Here is an 18,968-nt window from a genome sequence, read left to right on the forward strand (position 1 = left end):
TATGTGATTCCTTCCCCTTCACCCCTGTTCCTGTCTGTTTCAGGGATCATTCATCTGACCATCTATCACTCTCAGCCATTTGGTCCCAGAGAAGAATAGTAACACCTTTTGCTTTTACAAATTCCTTGACTAGATAAGAAGATGCTATCTCTTCTTAAAGAAGGGAAATGGCTGATTAAACTTGGAGGTCCTGTGGACTTCTGCTTTGGCCAGTTCCTCATCTTCAATTTGAGAGTCTTGCTCACAGAAAGTACTACCTTCATTTTAGTGAGGCAGGGTAGTAACAACCTTGTAGTAGATGTATGATTGATAATCAAATTCAATTTTCAGGGCATTGGAGCACCCAGAGCTGACTGCAGCCGGGCTGCTGAGCTGCTGGGTGGGGTCAGCATCTGGGATCTGCCGTCACCAAAGCCAGCCTGGGCCCCCCAGCAGTTTGCTGTGCAGGTTATTTAAGTCAGACAAGTCAAGCCCTGACCAGGACCATTGCTTGCTGGTATCAGAGGCTAAAGTGGACTGGAGTAAGGCAGGAATTTTTCACCAGTACAAACAAAGAAAAGGAGAAGAAAATACTTCCCCTCTCACTGTAATGTTATAAGTGCCACTGAATGTAATGGTCAATTTTAGTCATTATTTAAAACAGCAAATTGGATCAACTTGTTTTACATTTCCACTGTGAGGCTGTTCGCTACAAGCTTGAATTTTATGGGAGGTAACAAATATTTTGACAAATACAAAATTCACCCTAAACATAGTTATTTCAGTTTTTGCTAAGTAGATGAACTACATCATGTGCACATTTATTTAAGCAATTATGTTGTTTAATATAATTTGTCTTCACATATTATTACATGGCAAAATAGTGAACGATGAGTCCATATTATTATTTTATTAGATAATTAACTTTTTACTTGTTATCTGTGTCAAGTTATATTTGGATAGAAATTAGAATTAAATTAAAAACAGTATTTGTAATTATTCATGCTAATTAAATAAAATGACCATAAGTTCCCTGACTTCCTAAATACATTAGAACAGAAAAAGCAAGCTTTTCTAAGCAGGTTTTGCATTAAAAAATTATTTATTAACTGGAGGGAAGGATAGCTATAAGGAGGAATTTGGATTGGTTTAAGAACCATATTTTAAAAATAATAGATTTCATTCTTTCCTACCAACTCTAATTCACTTACTTTGAGGAAAACAAATGTTCCTGCTTTTTCAAATCTGAGTTTGTTTCTTCATTTTAAATGACCAGATATTGAACTGAACAAAATTCTCTTTGGTTCACTTGCTAATCTGAAATTAAGGAAATAACATCTGCGGGAGGCTAAAGTTCTGGAAGGATTGTTTAGCATTTCAGAAAATCTTTCCAACTGTCTAGCCTGTGATTTCCCCATGATTAGCATCACTGCTTTCCTGAAAATCAGATTCTGTTTGAATACTACTTTATGTCTTTCAGGTATAGCAAGAATCCTTTTTCGTCAGTAATTCCAACATTTTTTTGCATACATTCATGTCTGAATTAAAAAATAAACTGAAAAAACCCTGATTGTATGCCAGAGAGGGGAGGTCTGGAGGAAGGTAAAATCCATGAACTTTTTGCTCTCTCTGAATGTTCACAATGCAGTTGAAAATTTCTGCATTGTCTGTTCCATATGAAGGACAGCAGGGTAGATTTCCTAGCCTAGTGTCCAGCAAGTCACTAAGTGACAACTCATTCATGGACATTCCTTGAACATACTTAACAGGGAGAGATAACGATGACCTGTTTGCTCCATAGTAAAAAAATGGTTTTGTTTACTTGCTTTCAGAGATTTGAGTAATAAATGAGCCATCTAAGATGTGTTAATAGAATAATTGTCTGAAAGGGAGTGTTTGATATTGGCAGTACTAGGCAAGGCTGGGCTGTACACAGCTGTGGTGCTAAGCTGTGTCTTTGAACAGATACCCAGGGCTTTGGGGAGGGCCTTCTGGCCAGTTGAAGAGGTGGTTGCCTGTTTTGCAGCATTTCCAGCTCTTCAGTTCCAAGAAGCTCCCAGACAGATAAAGGGACTTCAGCAACACCATTCCTTAACTGTCTCACTGCATTTCAAGATTTTAGGTAGCTACAGATTGTTGAGGGTTTGATGCCTTTTGGAGGGGTGAGGTCTCAGAATGGTGTGAGCTGAAAGAGCTTGCTGAGGACAGTTAGTCATGAGCCAGAAAGAAGGACTTTCTCTGAAGTCTTCAGAAAGGAAGACCTTCTGAAGACTGTACGATCTGGTATCATACAGCTATGGTGTGGAAAGACCTAGTACTATGTTTTTCTGTTTGGGAAGACTAAGCTGGGGAGACTTGCCTTCAGACTGAAGCTCTAAATCTCACATTGTGAAGTGACTCCACACAGAATTTGTACCCTGAATGGGTAGGTTTGTTTCATAATGTGAAAACGTGAGTTCAGGTGTCAGGTATCACCTGAATTCACAGACTGCCCTGGACATTTTGTGAGGCATTTCAAGGATGATACCATAGCAGCAAAAGAGGCACCCAGCAAAAAAAATTCACTATTACTCCAATATCCCTTCCTGGAATCAGGAGCTGGGTGACACCAAAGAAATCTGCATGCCTCTTCCTTAATTTTCTAGCTGGGGTAGATCAGGAGGCAGGACTGAGTTCCTCACATCTCTGCTCCTTCCTGAAAGCATTGCCCAGCCCCATAGCAAACATATCATGAATCATTCATCTTTAATAGATTATGCAGATTGAGAACATCAGATCAATGAAGATCAATACCTGCAACCATTTAATTGCCAGCAAAAACATTTTAAGAATGAGCATTATCTGAAGTCCTTTCTTGGGTAATGGCACCATTAATCCAAACATTGGATCCTGGCCTAAGTGTACAGGAAAAATTCTCCACCCCTCTTCCCTTGATGCCTTTCAGGTTGTTGAGGGGCTTTTTCTTCCCCTCTTCATTTCCAGTTTCTGAGTTTCTCCATCATTACCACCAGTGAACAGCTCCCAGTGCTAATAGTTCTGCTTTTGTTACTCTGCACTGATTGAAATGTCGCATACAGATTGAGATGTTAGTGCTAAGTTGCCACCTGGGAATGTCAAGCTGGGTCTGAAATGAACTTTTCTCACTCTTGGATCCAGATGGATCAGATGGGGATGTTCTCAAGCTGAGTTGAGAGTGTGGCAGGGAACAGAGTAGGGGTAGCACAGGGTGGGAGGGACATGAAGAAAATTTTTTTCCTCAGCCTACAGTCTCTTCTGTGAGACCAAATCTGCCTCATGCTGTGCCCTTGTGAGAGTCATGTCTGAGGCTTGTTTAGTGTCCCAGCCTTCAGGAAGCCTCTTCTCACATTGACAAGCTAGAATGCACCATCTTCACTTAGGCAAAAGGACTAAAAAGAACTATTTTCGTGGCTTCTTTGAATCTTAAACTGATTGTAGACACATCACCTTTACATTTAGCTGTGGGGATTTGCCTTGCTCTCCTACTGGCTTTGCCCCTCAAAGACAAGAAGATATTTCCTGTAAGAGATGTGAATCTGCTAAACAGTAGATGAATGACAGCTGAGTTTTGCAAATACAAAGAAAGGTAGAACACTTTTGCCACAGCTAAGCCATTTTTTTCGGGTTGGCTAAGAAACTGCATGTCTACAAGGATTCTGAATCAAGCCTGATAGCTGTAAAAGCCATGAAAAAGGTCTGGGATGTCATACTTTCCAGACATTTCCTGAATAATATAGTTCATCTCCCATACTCTCCATGAGATTTTGCAGACATGCTGGATGTCCTCTATGTTTGAGTTAACTGTTACTAATCCTGCCTGATCCCAAAGTTCTTGGTAGCCAAAAGTTGCATACAATAATATGCCTTTGCTCAACGTTTGCTGAACAAGCAATGACTGCCTGCCTCAGCCATGAGCTGCCCTGACATCAGGAGCTATTAGCTGGGGCTTCTGCAAGAAAAAATTAGAGATACATACTCCAATGCTCTTGATTCTGTGCCATCAGAGGACACCTTTTTTGTCAAGGGACAAGAAGCTTCTTCCCTTACTAACAGGACTTAGACCTTTGTCATGAGTTGTTTCTCATCTTCTGCCACGAGGTTTCTAGAGGGGCTACAAAAGTTGTCGAGAAAGGGGAATATTCCAAACAGGGGCAAGTCACTTGAGCCTTGCAGCTACTTTATCTACCCAGGAGGAGATGTGCAAGTGTGGTAGCTGTAAAAGGAAAAGGAGAGGCAGCCACCAATGGCAACCAATGCCTTGAGAAGAAGGGCTGTGACACCAGAATATTTCCTTACGGCTCTAGACACACGCAGAACAGGGAGCCTACACCAGTATCAGGACAGTGTGGGAGTGACCCGTGGCCTCAGGCCAAACTGTGCCACTCAGGTTCTGCATGTGCTACCAGCAAAAAGGAAGTTTCAGTGAAGCATCTGCTAAAGGGGTTGCTCCTATTTCTCTGCATCCCAATTTGTCTGCATTCATGTGCTTGCTCACAGTTTCTACTCTCCCAGACACACTTGAGTTTAAGGTACCCACACATGAGGAAAGGCTGTGAACAAATATTTTTGCCAGCTTTCCTAAGAGACTCATGGACTTAAGGAGGAGGAAGTTTAGCAGTTGCAGTTCATCAGATCTCAGTTTTTAATTTGCAAATGCCCCTTCCAAATGCCAGGGCTGAATAAAACTATTATTTCTCCAAAAGAAAGCCAAGTGAAGATCATGGGTAAGCCATGACCCCATTGTTCTTAGATACAAAGGAAAAAAATCAGTGTGTATTTGGACATATTTGTTCTCCACCAACATCCCAACCTTAAGCCCCATCTGGGCACACAAGTTTGTGATTCACATCTGGTTTTGCCTATTTTTGAGTCACACCTGGACACATCTAAGTGTACTCAAAACTGCCAACACTCTGAATTTCAAACTTCTATTGAACCCTTATGTTCTCCACAATCTTTCTGTCTCTTTTCTTGTTTGCCACAGAGGGGTATCTTGCATTAGCAGAAAAAGCAGAAGCTAATGGTGATGAGGGAAATAAATAAAAAGCTTGGTTCTGCTGTTTGGTCAGGCAGCTTACCGGTCACCACAGGGTACGTCTGGGGTCCTGACACATTTGTCCCCAGGTCTGGATTAGCAGAGGTGGATAGACTTGATTTGACTTCATCGAGACCAGGGGTCAGAGCTGGGAGGGAGTACTCATTACCCTGGGGAAGAGAGGAGAAAGACAGCTTGCTATTGATGTGATGGGAGAAAGGGAAGGGTGCACAGATGGGGAGGAGGAAGAGGAGAGATGCAAACCCTTGCACAGATGGAAGAGGAGGAGGAGGAGGAAATGGAGAAGATAAAGTGACAAGAAGGTTGAGGGGGATGAGGAGGGGGTATCCTAGGATGAACTATCCCACCTGCCTGCTTGATGCTGTGAAGGGGAAGAGAGGTGAGGGATCTGGCCTGTTATCTGTGGTATGGCTGAGTCCTCATTTGATGCTGTGGGGATGGGGATGGCTGTCTGTGCCAGCCCATGGGAAAAGAAAAGGGAAATCCACATCCCCTCCTCTTGGCTGAGTGGAGGTGGGAGGTGTTTGCCCTGGTGACAAGGACAGCTGGGGCATAGGACTATAATGACATGACTAGGACAGGCGGGCTGTAGGAAGCAGCCAGTGTTGGCGCACTGTCACCAGGGTCTCTGCCTGGGTCGCCTTTCTCCCCTCCGCTGTTACCTCTGTCCTAGCTTTTTAAAAACAAAGAAGCCTCATCCCCTGCCTCTGTCACTCTGTGCATTGGGGTATGAAATTGGGGAGGGGGGAGCCACATGGCTAACAGAAGGGTGGGAGGGGGAGAGCCATTGAATCTGAAAGGGTGTCCTGTCCGAAAGCCTCTGGTAATTGCCTTTTTATTGTGGCAGCCTCCAGACCAGACGCAGGAGCTGGAGAAACCAGGAAGGCTACAAAACAGCAGGAAAAGTTGCTCTGATTAATATTACGTTAAATTAAAACTGATTTTCTGCTCTTTCTCCTCTGTTTTTTTCCATGCACTTCCCCAGCCCCCTCCCCACATCTTCCCCTCCTCCAGCAGGTTCAACGCATGCTGCCCCCTCCCCGCCCCTGTCCCTGCTTGGCTAGGACTGCCTAGTCATTTCCAATTCCTTCTTGTATTGATCTTCCTGTAGAAATCAGTTTTGTAATTAGCTGCAAATTAGGCCTTCTACTGGGGGTGAGCCTGCCCCCTGATTTATCACCAGAGTAATTCGCTGTGATCGGAGAGAAATTAAAATGAACTCAATTAGGCTTTGGATTTGCTTTATGGGCCCTGCTCAGAGTTTCAGGGGGAAAAATGACTGTGCTGGTGCTTAATAGTCTAATGAAAGTAAATAAAGGTTATTCATTGTAATAAACCCAGGGACTCTGGGATGAAGGGAGTCCACAGCCAACCTCTCCTTCTCTTCCTTTGTTGGTTTATGGCTTGGGGCGGTTTAAAAAGACTTTTGATTTTCATTTTATTAAGACAAACAGCTTTTGGGATAAAAGGCTGGGAGAGCGGGGGAGTAAAGAAAAGGTGGGCAGAGCTGCAGAAGTGTGGAAAACTATGTTGGAGATAGGAGTCGAGTGTCAGCTTTGGGCCATGAAGGAAAATGATCCATTTAAACCCAACCCTGTGGCTTGCTGGTCACCAGTGTGATCTCAGGGCGCAGGAGTTTCTATGCAGTGCTGTCTGCCAGTGAACATAGATGGGGGGTAGGCATGTTCATGGCAAGCTACAGACAGGTCTGTGTGCAGAGGGAAAAGTGGTCATGGGGATGCAGGGAGAGCACAGTGTGCACATTTATGGCAAGTTTACCAGAGGAGGTAAAGCTTGTGTATAAGCACAGTGATAACAGTTATGAATAGACAGGGCTGTAAAAGGTATGTGCAATAACAGGTCAGCATGAGAACAAGGGACAGAGAGGAGGAGAGGGATTTTGGTGGGGGAATCTCCCTGCCATCATCCTCGCAGTGCCTGTGGGTTCCCATTACCAGGCCAGGCCCTCACCTGCTCAGATTTGATGTGCTCTGATGTTTGAAAGACGTCAGGGTAAGAAGGACGCTCAAAAACTCGATCTAAAGCTTCCAGCTGCTGCTGGGTGAAAGTGTCGCCACGAAGGTGCTTCCGCAAACTGTCCACGCTGCTCTGGGAATCTCCATTGGGAACTGAGCCCTCGGATACATCTGCAGGGCACAGACAGAGAAAACAGGGAGTTAGCACCACCCTGGCTTGGATGGGTAATGGATGCAGGACAAGAACAGAGCAGGAAAGAGGGAGGCTCTGTGCCTCCACCCAGGTAGCTGAGCCACTCCTGAGGGAGGAGGAGGCTGCAGGGGTCCAAGAGGAGCCCCCTTCTCTCTGATGGAGTGGCCAGGCTGCTCCAGTGGGTTCTGTGGGATTCTCCTGCCCAGGATGAGTGAGGCTGTGGAGAATGGCGCTTAGCTCAGAGATGAGTTTCGGTTCTGCTGATTTTTAGTGTTAAAAATTGCCAAATCTCCACTGCCGAGCATAAAATGGGAGCAAAGCACAGCGATTAGCATCGCTAGAAGACCACTGGAGAGGCAGTTCACAGAGAAACAAGAGTGCTGAGGATGGGCTGTAGTGGAGAGGACTGGGGGAGCCTGCAATGGGAAAAAGGCTCTCTTGCAGTTTGGAGGGGAGCCAGTCTCTGTTGTAGCTCCCCAGTCCTATGAGCTGCTATCACTGTTCTAATTTCATCTGATCATATCCTTTCATTCCCCTTAGATAACAGGGAAATCTGGTTTCTGACTCCATGTTTCACCAGAGACAAATCTCTCCCTGCGGGGCAGCTATCCCATCCAACATATGTTGGTTTCTGTCCCATTCACCTATGTGTAGCTTGTGATTTATCATGACTCATATTTCTGTTATAAAACTCCCTCCAAAATGAGATGAATCTTTGTCTCTGCCAGTCTCCCTTCTTATCCAAAATGAATTATTGTATTACAAAACCTAGGTGGGAATTACAAAATTCCCACCTGCTCAGTGGGATTCAGCCTTCCTTGTACTACTTTGTTCTTACTAGGAATATAGCTGGATTCTGGTAGAAGCTTCCCTGGAAGTGCATCTCTGTCCCTACAACAGCCCTCTGACACAGTCCAATCTCACAGCAGTGCCTTCTGCCATGCTCCAGGGTGTCTGTCTTTCTGTTGTGCCATCCTACATCCCTTACAGCTCACTCATCCCCTCTGCTGTGAATCCATTATAAATGCCCTGCCCCTTCCAGAGTGATTTTTTTCCTATGATAAACCATCTGATCACCTATCTGGGTTTGGTTTGGTTTTTTCCCTCTGTTATCCCCCAACTCAAATGAGGTGCATTTTTCTCTGTTATAACCCCTTTTTATCTAGAGTAAGTCTCCTGCTATTAGCATCTGTCATATCCAAGGTGAGTCTGTCTGTTATAACCTCCTGTCCCAGCTGAAGTGAATCTTCCTCTGTCATAATCCCTCATCTCATCTAAGGCAAGTCTGCTCATTATAATATCCTCCAACTGTGCTGAGTATCTTTCTGCTGTCACATCTCAGCCTAACTTTGGCAATAATCCCTCCTTCATCCATGCTGATACCCCTCCATACTCTCCATGCTGAATCCTTACCTACTGTGCTTCATCAGACACAAGTCTGCCTGCCTTATCACCCTGACTAACCTAAGATCAGGTTCTCCCTCTTGTGCTACAATTATCTTCCTGGTTTTTCACTAATATGCCTCATACTTAAGCCTTTCTTGGTGGCCTCCAGTGAGTGAATCTCAGAAATCTGCTGTCAGGAAATTGGTCCAGGGTTCTGTATAGACCTTTTCCTTCCTCCATGCAATCATGAGGTGCTCATGGACACTTGATGCTTCCAGGAGCCTGGAGTGACATTCACTGTGCAGCATCCAGAACAATACCATTCTGCTGCTTCCTCTTTTAGCTCATGGATAGTGCCAGGATGGTATTTTCCTGGCACAGTTAATGCCCAACTGGTGGCCCAGAGTTATGACTGAGCCTGCTGCCTTCTGGCTATGAGATATATCCGTTTATAGGTGATTATACGATATGATATAATCAATAGTACATTATATACAGTAGCGTACTACAGTACCACTCACAAGACCATAGAAAATATTACATATTGATTTGTCCCTGCCAGCAGCCTTCCCTCAAGCAGCCTCTTCTCTCTTTCTTTTCCACCCCAAGCCAGAGCAAGGCTGTTTACTGGCGCTGATCCCTGGAATTTTCTCCTCTCCCCAGGCTTATATGCCCAAGAGAAAGTTATAAATTTCCTGAAATCTGGAGTTCATGACAGATTTGACTAAGAAAACAAAGCAAGGATTAGGCTTGGTGGACTGCACACTGTGTGGGTCAGTACAGTTTTCATGTTTTATATGACACTGGGCTGTTTCTGCAGGTGCTGAATTTCAGGAGGACTAGAACTCTGGTCTTCCCTGCAGAAAGCTAGCAACACAAGAACAGAACTCCTGAGTCCAGACTCAGGAAAAAAATGTTTTTGTATCAGCTTGAACCTGTCTGCAGCCTGTGAAGCTGTTTGTCTTTGAGGATTTTTCCACGTGTCAGTCAGTGTGTATGATTGTACACACCATGACACTAATACACATGGGTATTTTTGCAGTAGATAATTATTCTGTTATTCTTTAGATTCTGCATCACAGTACATACCTGACCAGGCATTTGTCTGTGGCTGCTGGTTTTGGCTATACCTGATTTTCAAGGATGGCAGCCTTAAACTCCACATGGTGTTTGGTGTGAGTGGCCTGATGCACAGTAAAACTTTCACTGATTGTCATTAAACTAGATTTTACCCTTAGTGAGTTGCCCTGAGTGGTTGCACAGATTTGTGCACAAATGCACAGCTATTTGCAATTCTGTCTGCCTTCAGAGCCCTGTGCACATGTGTCTCCGCGTGTGCACAGGCCATGCCTTTGTGTGAAGAAGCTGAAATCACAGCTTTCCTGAGTCGCTGTAAGAGTCTCTTTTCCTTCATTTATTCAGGGGCCCTTCAGATCTTGACAAATCTGTCACTCTAAATTTGCGGGAGATTATGGTGCTCTCTGCCTAGCACGGAGAGAGGTGATATATGATATCTGCTGCCCCTATTGATTGCCTGATCTGGTGGCAGAGGGCTGGCGAAATGAACTTGAAATGAACATCATGCCTCAACTCATTGTGCGTATAATACACTACTTAATCCCACATTTTTGAGCTGCTATGGAATTCAATTGATCAATCATGTCCCTCTGATAGTACTGTTTTAGGGGTTATTGCTGCTCTGCTCACTGACCTTTCTATTTATTTATTTATTTATGTCAGAGTGTGTGCGTGTGCATGTGCACACATAAGCGTGTATGTGTATTTGGGAAACCCAGGACCAGCTGATGAGAGAGCATCTGTACAGTCTACAGGAAATGAAAGAGAAGGATGAAGAAAGGAGAAGGGTAAAGATTGGGGTTAAATAAGAGATAAGATTGATCAAAGCAAGCAAATGGATAGAGAGGGGTACAAAAGTTGTAAGGCAAAAGACAATGCTTTAGTTTAGGTTGAAATTCCTGGAGGGGAGAGGGATGAAGGAGGGGGATGGGCCACTCTGCCCTAGCCTATGCTTTAAAATCTGCAAAAGCAAGGAAACTTTGACAGAGGCCTGCAGGGTACCTTGATGCCGATCTTGTCTAAACACCTTGCAGAAGGATTTGGCTTAATAATGGTAGAATGCATGAATCCCAAACTTCACAGAGCAATTATATGAATTGTGCATATATATTTTACTTTTGAAGCAGAGGTTTCACAGAGGTGATCCTGAAAGACAGGTTTGTATGTCTTGTGTTGCTAAAGCTGAGACATTCACAGTCACAGATCTGTTATTGAAGAAAATGTTATTTTCTTTAAAACCAAATGATTGTAAGTCCCCTGTGTTTGTCTTCTGGTGTCAAAACCTACAGAGGATGTGTTTTCATTTTTTCTCTGAAACTGCAAGGGCCAGACACTTATATCTGATTTTAGATCAAAGTTGAATTCTCATCTAAGGGTATGATTCTGTAAGCTGGACTGTCAGGAGAAGCTTCAAATAGTGTAATATACAAAGTATAAGAGCTGACAGCCATGTGGGTATGAGCAAAGGTGGCAGAAAAGACCAGAGAGGACTTTGGAGAAGAGATGGAGTCCATCAGAGGGCTGAGGGTGCTAGTGAAGAAAGGGCTTGTGGAGAAAATCTGATTTGGGAAAGTCTGTCAGATCCTAGGAGGAATGGCACTGTGCTGGGCAACAGTCACTTCAGCTGATGAAGAACAGCTTATAGGACAGGTATTTGCCAAGAAAGCAGATATTGGAAGGGGTCCTGTTCAAAGGAGTAAAGGAAGACTTCAGCTGCGGGATGAGTCTGAGGATGCCACGTGGGTAACTGTGGTAACTGTACCCAATCAGGAATCAGCATCATCACCTTTCCCAGTTCCCTTTTAGTGGAAGGAAAACCTCTCTTTTAAATCATAAGAATCTTAACAAACTGCTTGAGAGGCAAACCATGGCCTCAATCACTCTGTCCCTCACAAAGGCACACATTGCTGTCAGTGTGATCAGGCCTTGCACATGTGACAGGAAATATCTCTCCTCCAAGGGACAGCCAAGGGAGTGCACAACAGTGAATGTTCAGAGTAAACCCTCAACACAAAACACAGAAATGCTCCATGGGTGTCACAGAGCTATTCTGACAGATAACAAGGAAATGCTGTGCCAAAGAACAACAGAACAACCTTGACTACATCTGACACAGGGAATATGCCTGTTAAATAATTCCAAAACAAAGAGACATTCTCAGGTCTGGAAGCCACAAAAACACCAAAATGGACAAGTAGCGCAAAGTAGCATAATTCATTACTTCCCTGGCTACATGTGACAGACAGAACTCTTGCTCAGGGTGGGACAGGACCATCTCAACAAATAACTCAGAAGTATTGCTGACATAGGGAGATCTTTGTGGCACAGAAACATCTAGGAAGGTCATGAGAAGCTGTGCAGCTACCACACAAACATGGAGATACTGCTCTCTTTTAGGGAAGGGGCTGTTACCATTCCTATGACGTCTGCCTGCAGTGCCACGGGGGCTTGATTTCAGCTGGGCCCTTGCAACTCTACCAATAAAAATCACAGTCATAACAAAAGCAAATGTGACTGGCATGAGAACTGCCAGCCAGGTGACACAGCAGAACCCATCTAATTGTCAAAGGCTCCGAGGGAAGCACAACTGTCTGATGCAGTGGTGCTGAGCTGGCGGCTGCAATGCTGTCCCTCTGCACCAGCAAGGCGACCCTGTCTTCTCTTGCAGCCTGCCTGCACCATCCCTGCCGGGGTGCTGAACTCAGAGCAGCCCTCTCCTACTCCCTGAGCATTTGTGGATGCATGTGCTGCCCCTTCCCAAATCACACTTTTGTGTTAAGACTGCTCTTTTCTTTTTTCCGATTTCTCTTCTCTTTTTTCCCCCTCTGATGTGTTCCCTTGTCCCCATGCAGCCTGGGCCTGTCAGGCAGCTTTCCTGTCCATCCCGGGGGGCCTTTCCCCACACTGCCAGTTGTTGCAGTTTCAAACTCAATTGTTCTCCTCGGTACTGAGGCAAATGGAGTCATTAATTACCTTCTATCGGCTGGGCCGAGTTCAGAACGCGATCGATAGCCAGTGCTTGTCATTCAGGGCAGCCAGCCCTGCACAGGCCCTCGTGCTGCCTTCAGTGCAACACGAAGGACCCCAGCACCAGCAGACCTGGCCTTCAGACCCAGGTCTCAAGCCCCCCCTGGGAACAGCACACATCCTGCATCTGCATCTGAACTGACCCCAACCAAGAGAGAGGCGAAGGACAAGGACCTTGTCCTGAGGTAGTGGGTCACACATTTTCAGATGGCCAGGATTGTCTGGTACTGATGTCCTGATCCACACAAGCTCATCCAGTCTAGCTGTCACAATGTTTCTAGAGACACTGTTTGCATCCTCAGTAATTATTAAACTAATACTGTACTCCCCCCAGTAAGGATAAGTGCAAAGACTGGCAGTCCTTACCTGGTGATCTTTTTGCCTTTCTTGCCCCACTAGTTGGAGGTTTGGAAAAGGAAGGCTGTAAATTTTGGGTTACATTTCCTTCCAGGAGAATTTTTGTGGTCTTTTAGACAGTGCAAAAGATGTCATCTCTAGATGGGTCACTTCTATGTTTTAGCATGTAGTAGTGTTGCAAGAATTCTGAGTGCTTTGATTGTAATAACTGGTGGGGAGAAAGATGAACCTCAAATTCAGATGGGAAGGATCCTAAGTGAGTGCAGAATAGAGATGATGGAGCATGGAAGGGGCTGGCAAGGTTCAGGAATGCACAGAGAAGGAATGTTATCAGGGATGTACGCTGCGATGGTGACAGAAGATATGTTATGTACAGTATCCTGCAGAAATAGGGATAGTGAGACATAAATACTGGAGGATTATCACCTCAAGGAAGACCATCAGCCTTCATGAACTCCAGACTTGTTCAGATTCCTGTGTCCATTTGCCTCAAGGGAATCCACAGACCTGAATTTCAGTATGCTAATTGATAGTACTGTGCTGGTCCATGTGTCCCTGTAGTTTAAGTGTGTCAGCAACACATAGACTGTATGTATTGCTTTCTTACATGCTCAGGCTTAAAGCAGAAAGGCTCAGAAACAATAGATTTTATGTTTTGAAATGAGGGTATAGCTCACATGAGGAATTGGTGAGTAAGGAAGGCTGCTTGTGCAGGGAAATGAGTGTGCCTGACTGAGGAAGAGTGAGATGTGTGCTGGTGCCTGACAGCAGTGCTTTTTACACAGGGTTGTGTATGACTGAGTACCCTAGATGGAGCAGGAACGGGCAGTGCAGCTTGAATACAGGGCTTACATGAGCAAAAATGGCAGTGCTCAATGAGAATGTAAATGTAATGAATTGTGTGTGCAAATGTGTAATGAAGTGTGTGCCCAGATCAGTCTTGGATTATCATGGGAGCATGTAAAATGCATTTAAAGAAGTGAGTGTGTATATGCATATGAAAATCATATGTATTTACTACTGTATCTAAGTGTATGATTGCAAATTTGGACAAGAGCATCTGGGAAACTAAGCCTGTGTTGGATAGTAAAAATCAGCACATCAGCCTTACTGAAAATGCCAACAAAAGTCTTTCCAGGTGTTAGGATGCAAGCAGCTGTCTCAGATGTGTATACAACACGTACTACAGCATGTGTGGGTGTGCAAGTTTAGCCTAGGTAGTAGTTTCCTAGGTCCAGTATCTCTTACTAGTGCTATTAGGTTTGACTGTTAGACAAACAGAAATGCAGCTGCCTCTAGAATCCAGTACACTGCTTTGTTTACATTGACAGAGTAGCAACTGGCATTCTTATACAGTGAGCCAGATCCTCTGGTCAGTGTACATCTGTAAGTCTCTTGCATTCAGTAGTTATACTGATTTACACATCCTAAAAGTTGTCAGAAGGGTTATGCTGATTTATGCTGTTATGGTGTTGTGGTGTCCACAACACCGCCTGTAGTGCAGTGTCCTCGGGTACAGCTGCTGCTGCAGGGAGCTCAGAGCTATGCTTTCCCTCTGCCAGAGGTGATGCTCCCAGCATCATTGGTGTGGCTTAACTCTCTTCTCTCATCTTCCTAAGCATGTTTGCTGGGGAGCTACTTCTCAGCAGGATCCCCCCTTGGTGAGCATATAAAAAAGGGGTGGCTTTTGTTAGCTCCAAAGGAGAGAAGCAACACAAAAAATTACATTGCATGCAGCCCTAACTATGCTTGTTTAGAGAAACTGCTTGCATTTATGAAGTCTTTGGTGCGGAAAGCAGGGTTGCAAATGACTGCATCAGAGCGACAGTAAAGGCCATTAATTTCCTGTTATGTTTTCCTGTGTTGGGGGCTTTATTAATTTAATTTTACACTGTCGAACAACAGCGAGCGCTGACACCGCCACACTTGGAGGGTTTTTTTTTTTTTCCTCAAGCAGCGCTTTGCCTGACATGGAAATCAACACTGCAATCAGGACTGCTAGACACAAAGCAGGGAGCCCAGAGCTCGACTGTCACCATCCAATTCCACCTCCCAGTTTGTGGGAATCCCTGAGATTCCAGTGGAGAGCACTGAGAAGACACCAGCATATAGACTGAGTGGATCTGGGTCAGACCATGGGCAGTCTAGAAAATATGAATTCCCCTTTAGACTGCTTGGTTCCATCGGCTTGGTCCCCCACTAATATGCCTCCTTTCCTTCTGTTTCCCTCTAGACTTTCCCTTCCTTTCATTCCACCTATTTTCCCCTCATGTACACTTTTACCTTAACCTCATCAGTCAAAGGAGTCTGTACCTGCCCCTGAGCCAGATACTTGTGAATCATGTTATTGGAAGCTCTTCTGAGTCAGCACTAAACCAGTATTCAAGCAGAGTGTTTTTAGAGCTGCCATTTTTGACGTGCCATAAAACAAAGGCTCCAATCACTCAGAGTCATTAAAATTCCCATGGCATTTTTTGCAAGAGTGCAGACATTAACCTGGCTGTCCTGAACAAAATCCAGCCTGAGTGATTACCCACAGCATATCTTAATTCTCCTGTGGTTTCATTTGGACATGGCACAGCAAAATTTCACAGTTGATGCTCTGTATTGTTCAACATCTGCCATGGTCCACCTGAGAGTCAGCCACATTTCAGTAGAAAATGAGATCTTAAGAATGGGAAGGTTAATAAACAACATATGATACGGGATGGGTAATTGTGAAATGCCATGCAATAAAAGAGCTACAGGCTTGCAATAGGCAGCAATCTGCTTGAAACATCGCCATGCAAAATATTTCTTTTTTGAATCCTCATTCCTATAATAACTGTTAACCATTAGAATAATTTGTCATCTTTCTGCATGAGGTCACACAAAGGCCATTATAGGTTCATGAAGGAACCTATACTGATGTGACCTCTATAAAATGTATATTGCAATATGTTCCAAATTGTAAGAGCTAGTCTCCAAACAAGAGAGGGCCCAGCCATGGGCAGCAATCAGTTTCACAAACAAGTGAGGTCTCTGCAGAGAAAAGCCACAAGTATTTTTGAGGATTAGCTAGTGGAGTATTGTTTTTTGTTTGCTGGGATTTAATAAAGTTGTCCCAAACTCTAGAACAGTTCTGATCTTCTTGGAAAGTCAACCCTTCTGTTCAAGGCCTACCTCTTATCAGACTAGATGCCAAAAGGCAAAGCAAAAGAGCACCAAGTCCTTTAGGAAACCAGGCATGGAAGTATACCTGTCCTTTATAATAGCCTTTTCTAGGGCATTTAAGAGAGGAGTGCAAGGCACTCAAGGTTTGATGAACATTTCATAACAACAATCACCTCATTAAGGTTTAATCAGATGTCTACCAATCTGTTCCAATGCAGATCCCCTAGCTTAAAACCAGAATAGCTCCTCTGACCAAAAAAAAAGGCAGGGCCAAAGAGAGAAAGAAATCCTGACCTGATGCACATCCAAAAGGAAACCGTGATACCTATGACCTGGCTCCTGTTCTGTCTCTGTACTCATATGTGTTTTCCTGTAGCTGTTGACCTCTGTGGGAAAAGGCCTTTCTACTTTGAACCTATTGGGATGTAAGCAGTAGGATGCTTGGATGAATGAAGGAAAAGTGAAAGGAAAATGTGAATCCAGGCATTATTTTTAGGCCTCTTAACAAAACTCTGACATTTTAAAGGGCCTTAAGATGGGCCTGAATTGCATTTGACACCTATTTAAAGCATCCTTTATTTTATCTGATTGATTCTTGGAAAAATCATCTTCAAAGAGCTATGGATGGAGACAGAAGACAGAACATGTCTGGTGTGTGTAAATAGATAGATACAAATATGTATCTGTAATTGCTTCTTTCCAGCCATCTACTACTAAGAGAGTTATTCCTCATATGCAATATCCTAGAGCTTAGAATAGCCTCTGCAGGTCAACACAAAATGCTGGTTTATCAGCAGAGATAGCTGGAGTCCTGAAAGTCCTGAAAGCATCATAAAATGTTCACAAACAGCATTGTTTTCAAGCAAGGTCTGGTGACAAAATTAAACACACTGGTTTTTCTTACTTTATCCTCTCCAGTCAAATTGCCTCCTTGCCCCTCATCTATCCAGTCAAGATTCTCACGGGCTAATCGCTTGGTGAGATCTTGTTGTTCCCCTGGGATCCAGTGAAACAAGGCCAGAGGATCTGATACTATCACTTAGGGAAGTAAAGAGCTTCTGCTTTCTTTCCAAACAGCAGGAGCAGCAGCTCCCATTTTGGGAGGAGGGGTTTCTGTGGCCCTGACTGAGAACAAGGTGCTTAGTGTTTTCCTTTAGCACAAGAAGACACTCCTCTATGGGAATGATTTACATCTATGAACAGCAAGCGATGCTTAACGTTACACTGATGTAGACTTGGGAGTGCAGAGATAGCCAAATTAGGAGCTAATTGGTGCACTGGGGACTGAATGTTGGGCCCCCTTGGCTGCTGGATGTGATCACGAATAGAAAGAAAAAAAGGAAGAAAGAAAGGGAGAGAGCAGGAGCCATCCTCCAGCCAATGCCTCTCTAAAGGTTGGGATTCCTGAGGCCGCTTCTGTCTAGTGCTGTCAAGGTCAGCAGGTTCAGGTTCACTGAACGGTCAGGATGGTTTGAATTACTGGCACTGCCTGCCGATTCCTCCGCTGATCGTGATCCGTCTTCCAGCACCAGCTGCGGGATGATGCTCCCCAGCCATGTGCTGTGCACGGTGTGGGGCACAGGGAATGTCAGAGAGGCAGATGCTCTTGTTAAAAGGATAAGTTTTTAGGAAGATTTAAGGACCCAAGGCAATGCTGAAGAAAGGCACATGCTCCAACCACTGAGCATGTGGAGACTAGGTTTCTAGAAACAGCCATTCTGGTCCATTTTTCTTTTACCTGGATAACTGCACATTAGTATGTGCAAGTCTTTCTTTAAACAACACTGCTTGGACATTTTCTCCCCAAACACATATAGCTGTGTGATCAGGCTAAAAGGCAGGGTAGCCAGCATGTTCCTACAAGGCAGTCTGCAGAGAGTGCCAGAAGGTGCTCAGAAAGCTGACTGCCAGTGTGTCCTGCAGCAGGTAGTCTTGGAGCCACTGAAGAGACCTCACCAGAGCAGGTGGCGAGAAGCCATGCCTGCAGAGGTATGAGTTTGCATAGCCAGGCTGGCAGTGTCACAGATGTGTGCCTGTGGTGGCACCAGGGTGTGGCTGAGTGCCTACGTGTGTGTGTGTGTGTGTGTGTGTGTGTGTGTGTGTGTGTGTGTGCGCGCGCGCCACCCAAGCAGCCAAAGCAGCAGTGATAGCAGGAAAGAAAGTGGCAGGAAAGAGCAACAGGAGGGATTTAGAAGACAACAGGGTTGTGTAGAAGTAGTGTCTAGTGTTTGTCTTAGATGAGAACATGTCCACAGGCATCCTTTACTTGCTTTCAGTAGAGTTGCACTACAGAGAAATCTGGCCCTCTCAATCTGTAAGCTGAAGTGCTTACTCTTGCTTCTTATTCTGAGCTCTGTTGTGTTCCTCTGTGAGTCAGTCACTCACGTGCAATAGCTATGGATACGCAGCTTTTGTACTCACACCTCTGTGTCTGCTTGCCACACACATTTCTACACCTGTTGAAAACTCCATGTAGAGCTGAGAATGCAAGAGACTGCCCATACCTGGTGCCCATACATGAGGCCTCTTGCACAGCACCCTTGGTGCTCACCAAGATGTGGAAGAGATCAGGGTTAATGCCGTGAGATCTGCTCCACAGAAGGGAAGCCCCCATCTCCTCTAAGCTTAGCCCAGCTATTCTAACGAGCTCTGTGTGTTGCCTGCTCTAGGAAGTATGTTGTGCCTACTGTCACCTCTCTTCAACTCCTCTCCCAGTTCCCTCTTCCGCTGCAGAGCAAGGGGCTAT

General features: G+C 44.7%; 1 protein-coding gene across 4 annotated transcripts in view; it reads right to left on the reverse strand.

The window, feature by feature from the left end:
- PAX2 (paired box 2) overlaps positions 1 to 18,968 on the reverse strand; it is an 82,787-nt gene that overhangs the window by 17,992 nt on the left and 45,827 nt on the right. For all 4 annotated transcript variants that reach the window (XM_058028613.1, XM_058028616.1, XM_058028615.1 and 1 more), the window contains exons 6-7: positions 7,025 to 7,200; positions 5,076 to 5,202 (exon numbers count right to left, since the gene is read on the reverse strand). In XM_058028613.1, coding sequence (XP_057884596.1) covers positions 5,076 to 5,202; positions 7,025 to 7,200 — 303 coding nt within the window. The remainder of the gene's footprint in view (positions 1 to 5,075; positions 5,203 to 7,024; positions 7,201 to 18,968) is intronic.

This window comes from Melospiza georgiana, chromosome 8, assembly GCF_028018845.1.
Source record: "Melospiza georgiana isolate bMelGeo1 chromosome 8, bMelGeo1.pri, whole genome shotgun sequence".
NCBI lineage: Eukaryota > Metazoa > Chordata > Aves > Passeriformes > Passerellidae > Melospiza > Melospiza georgiana.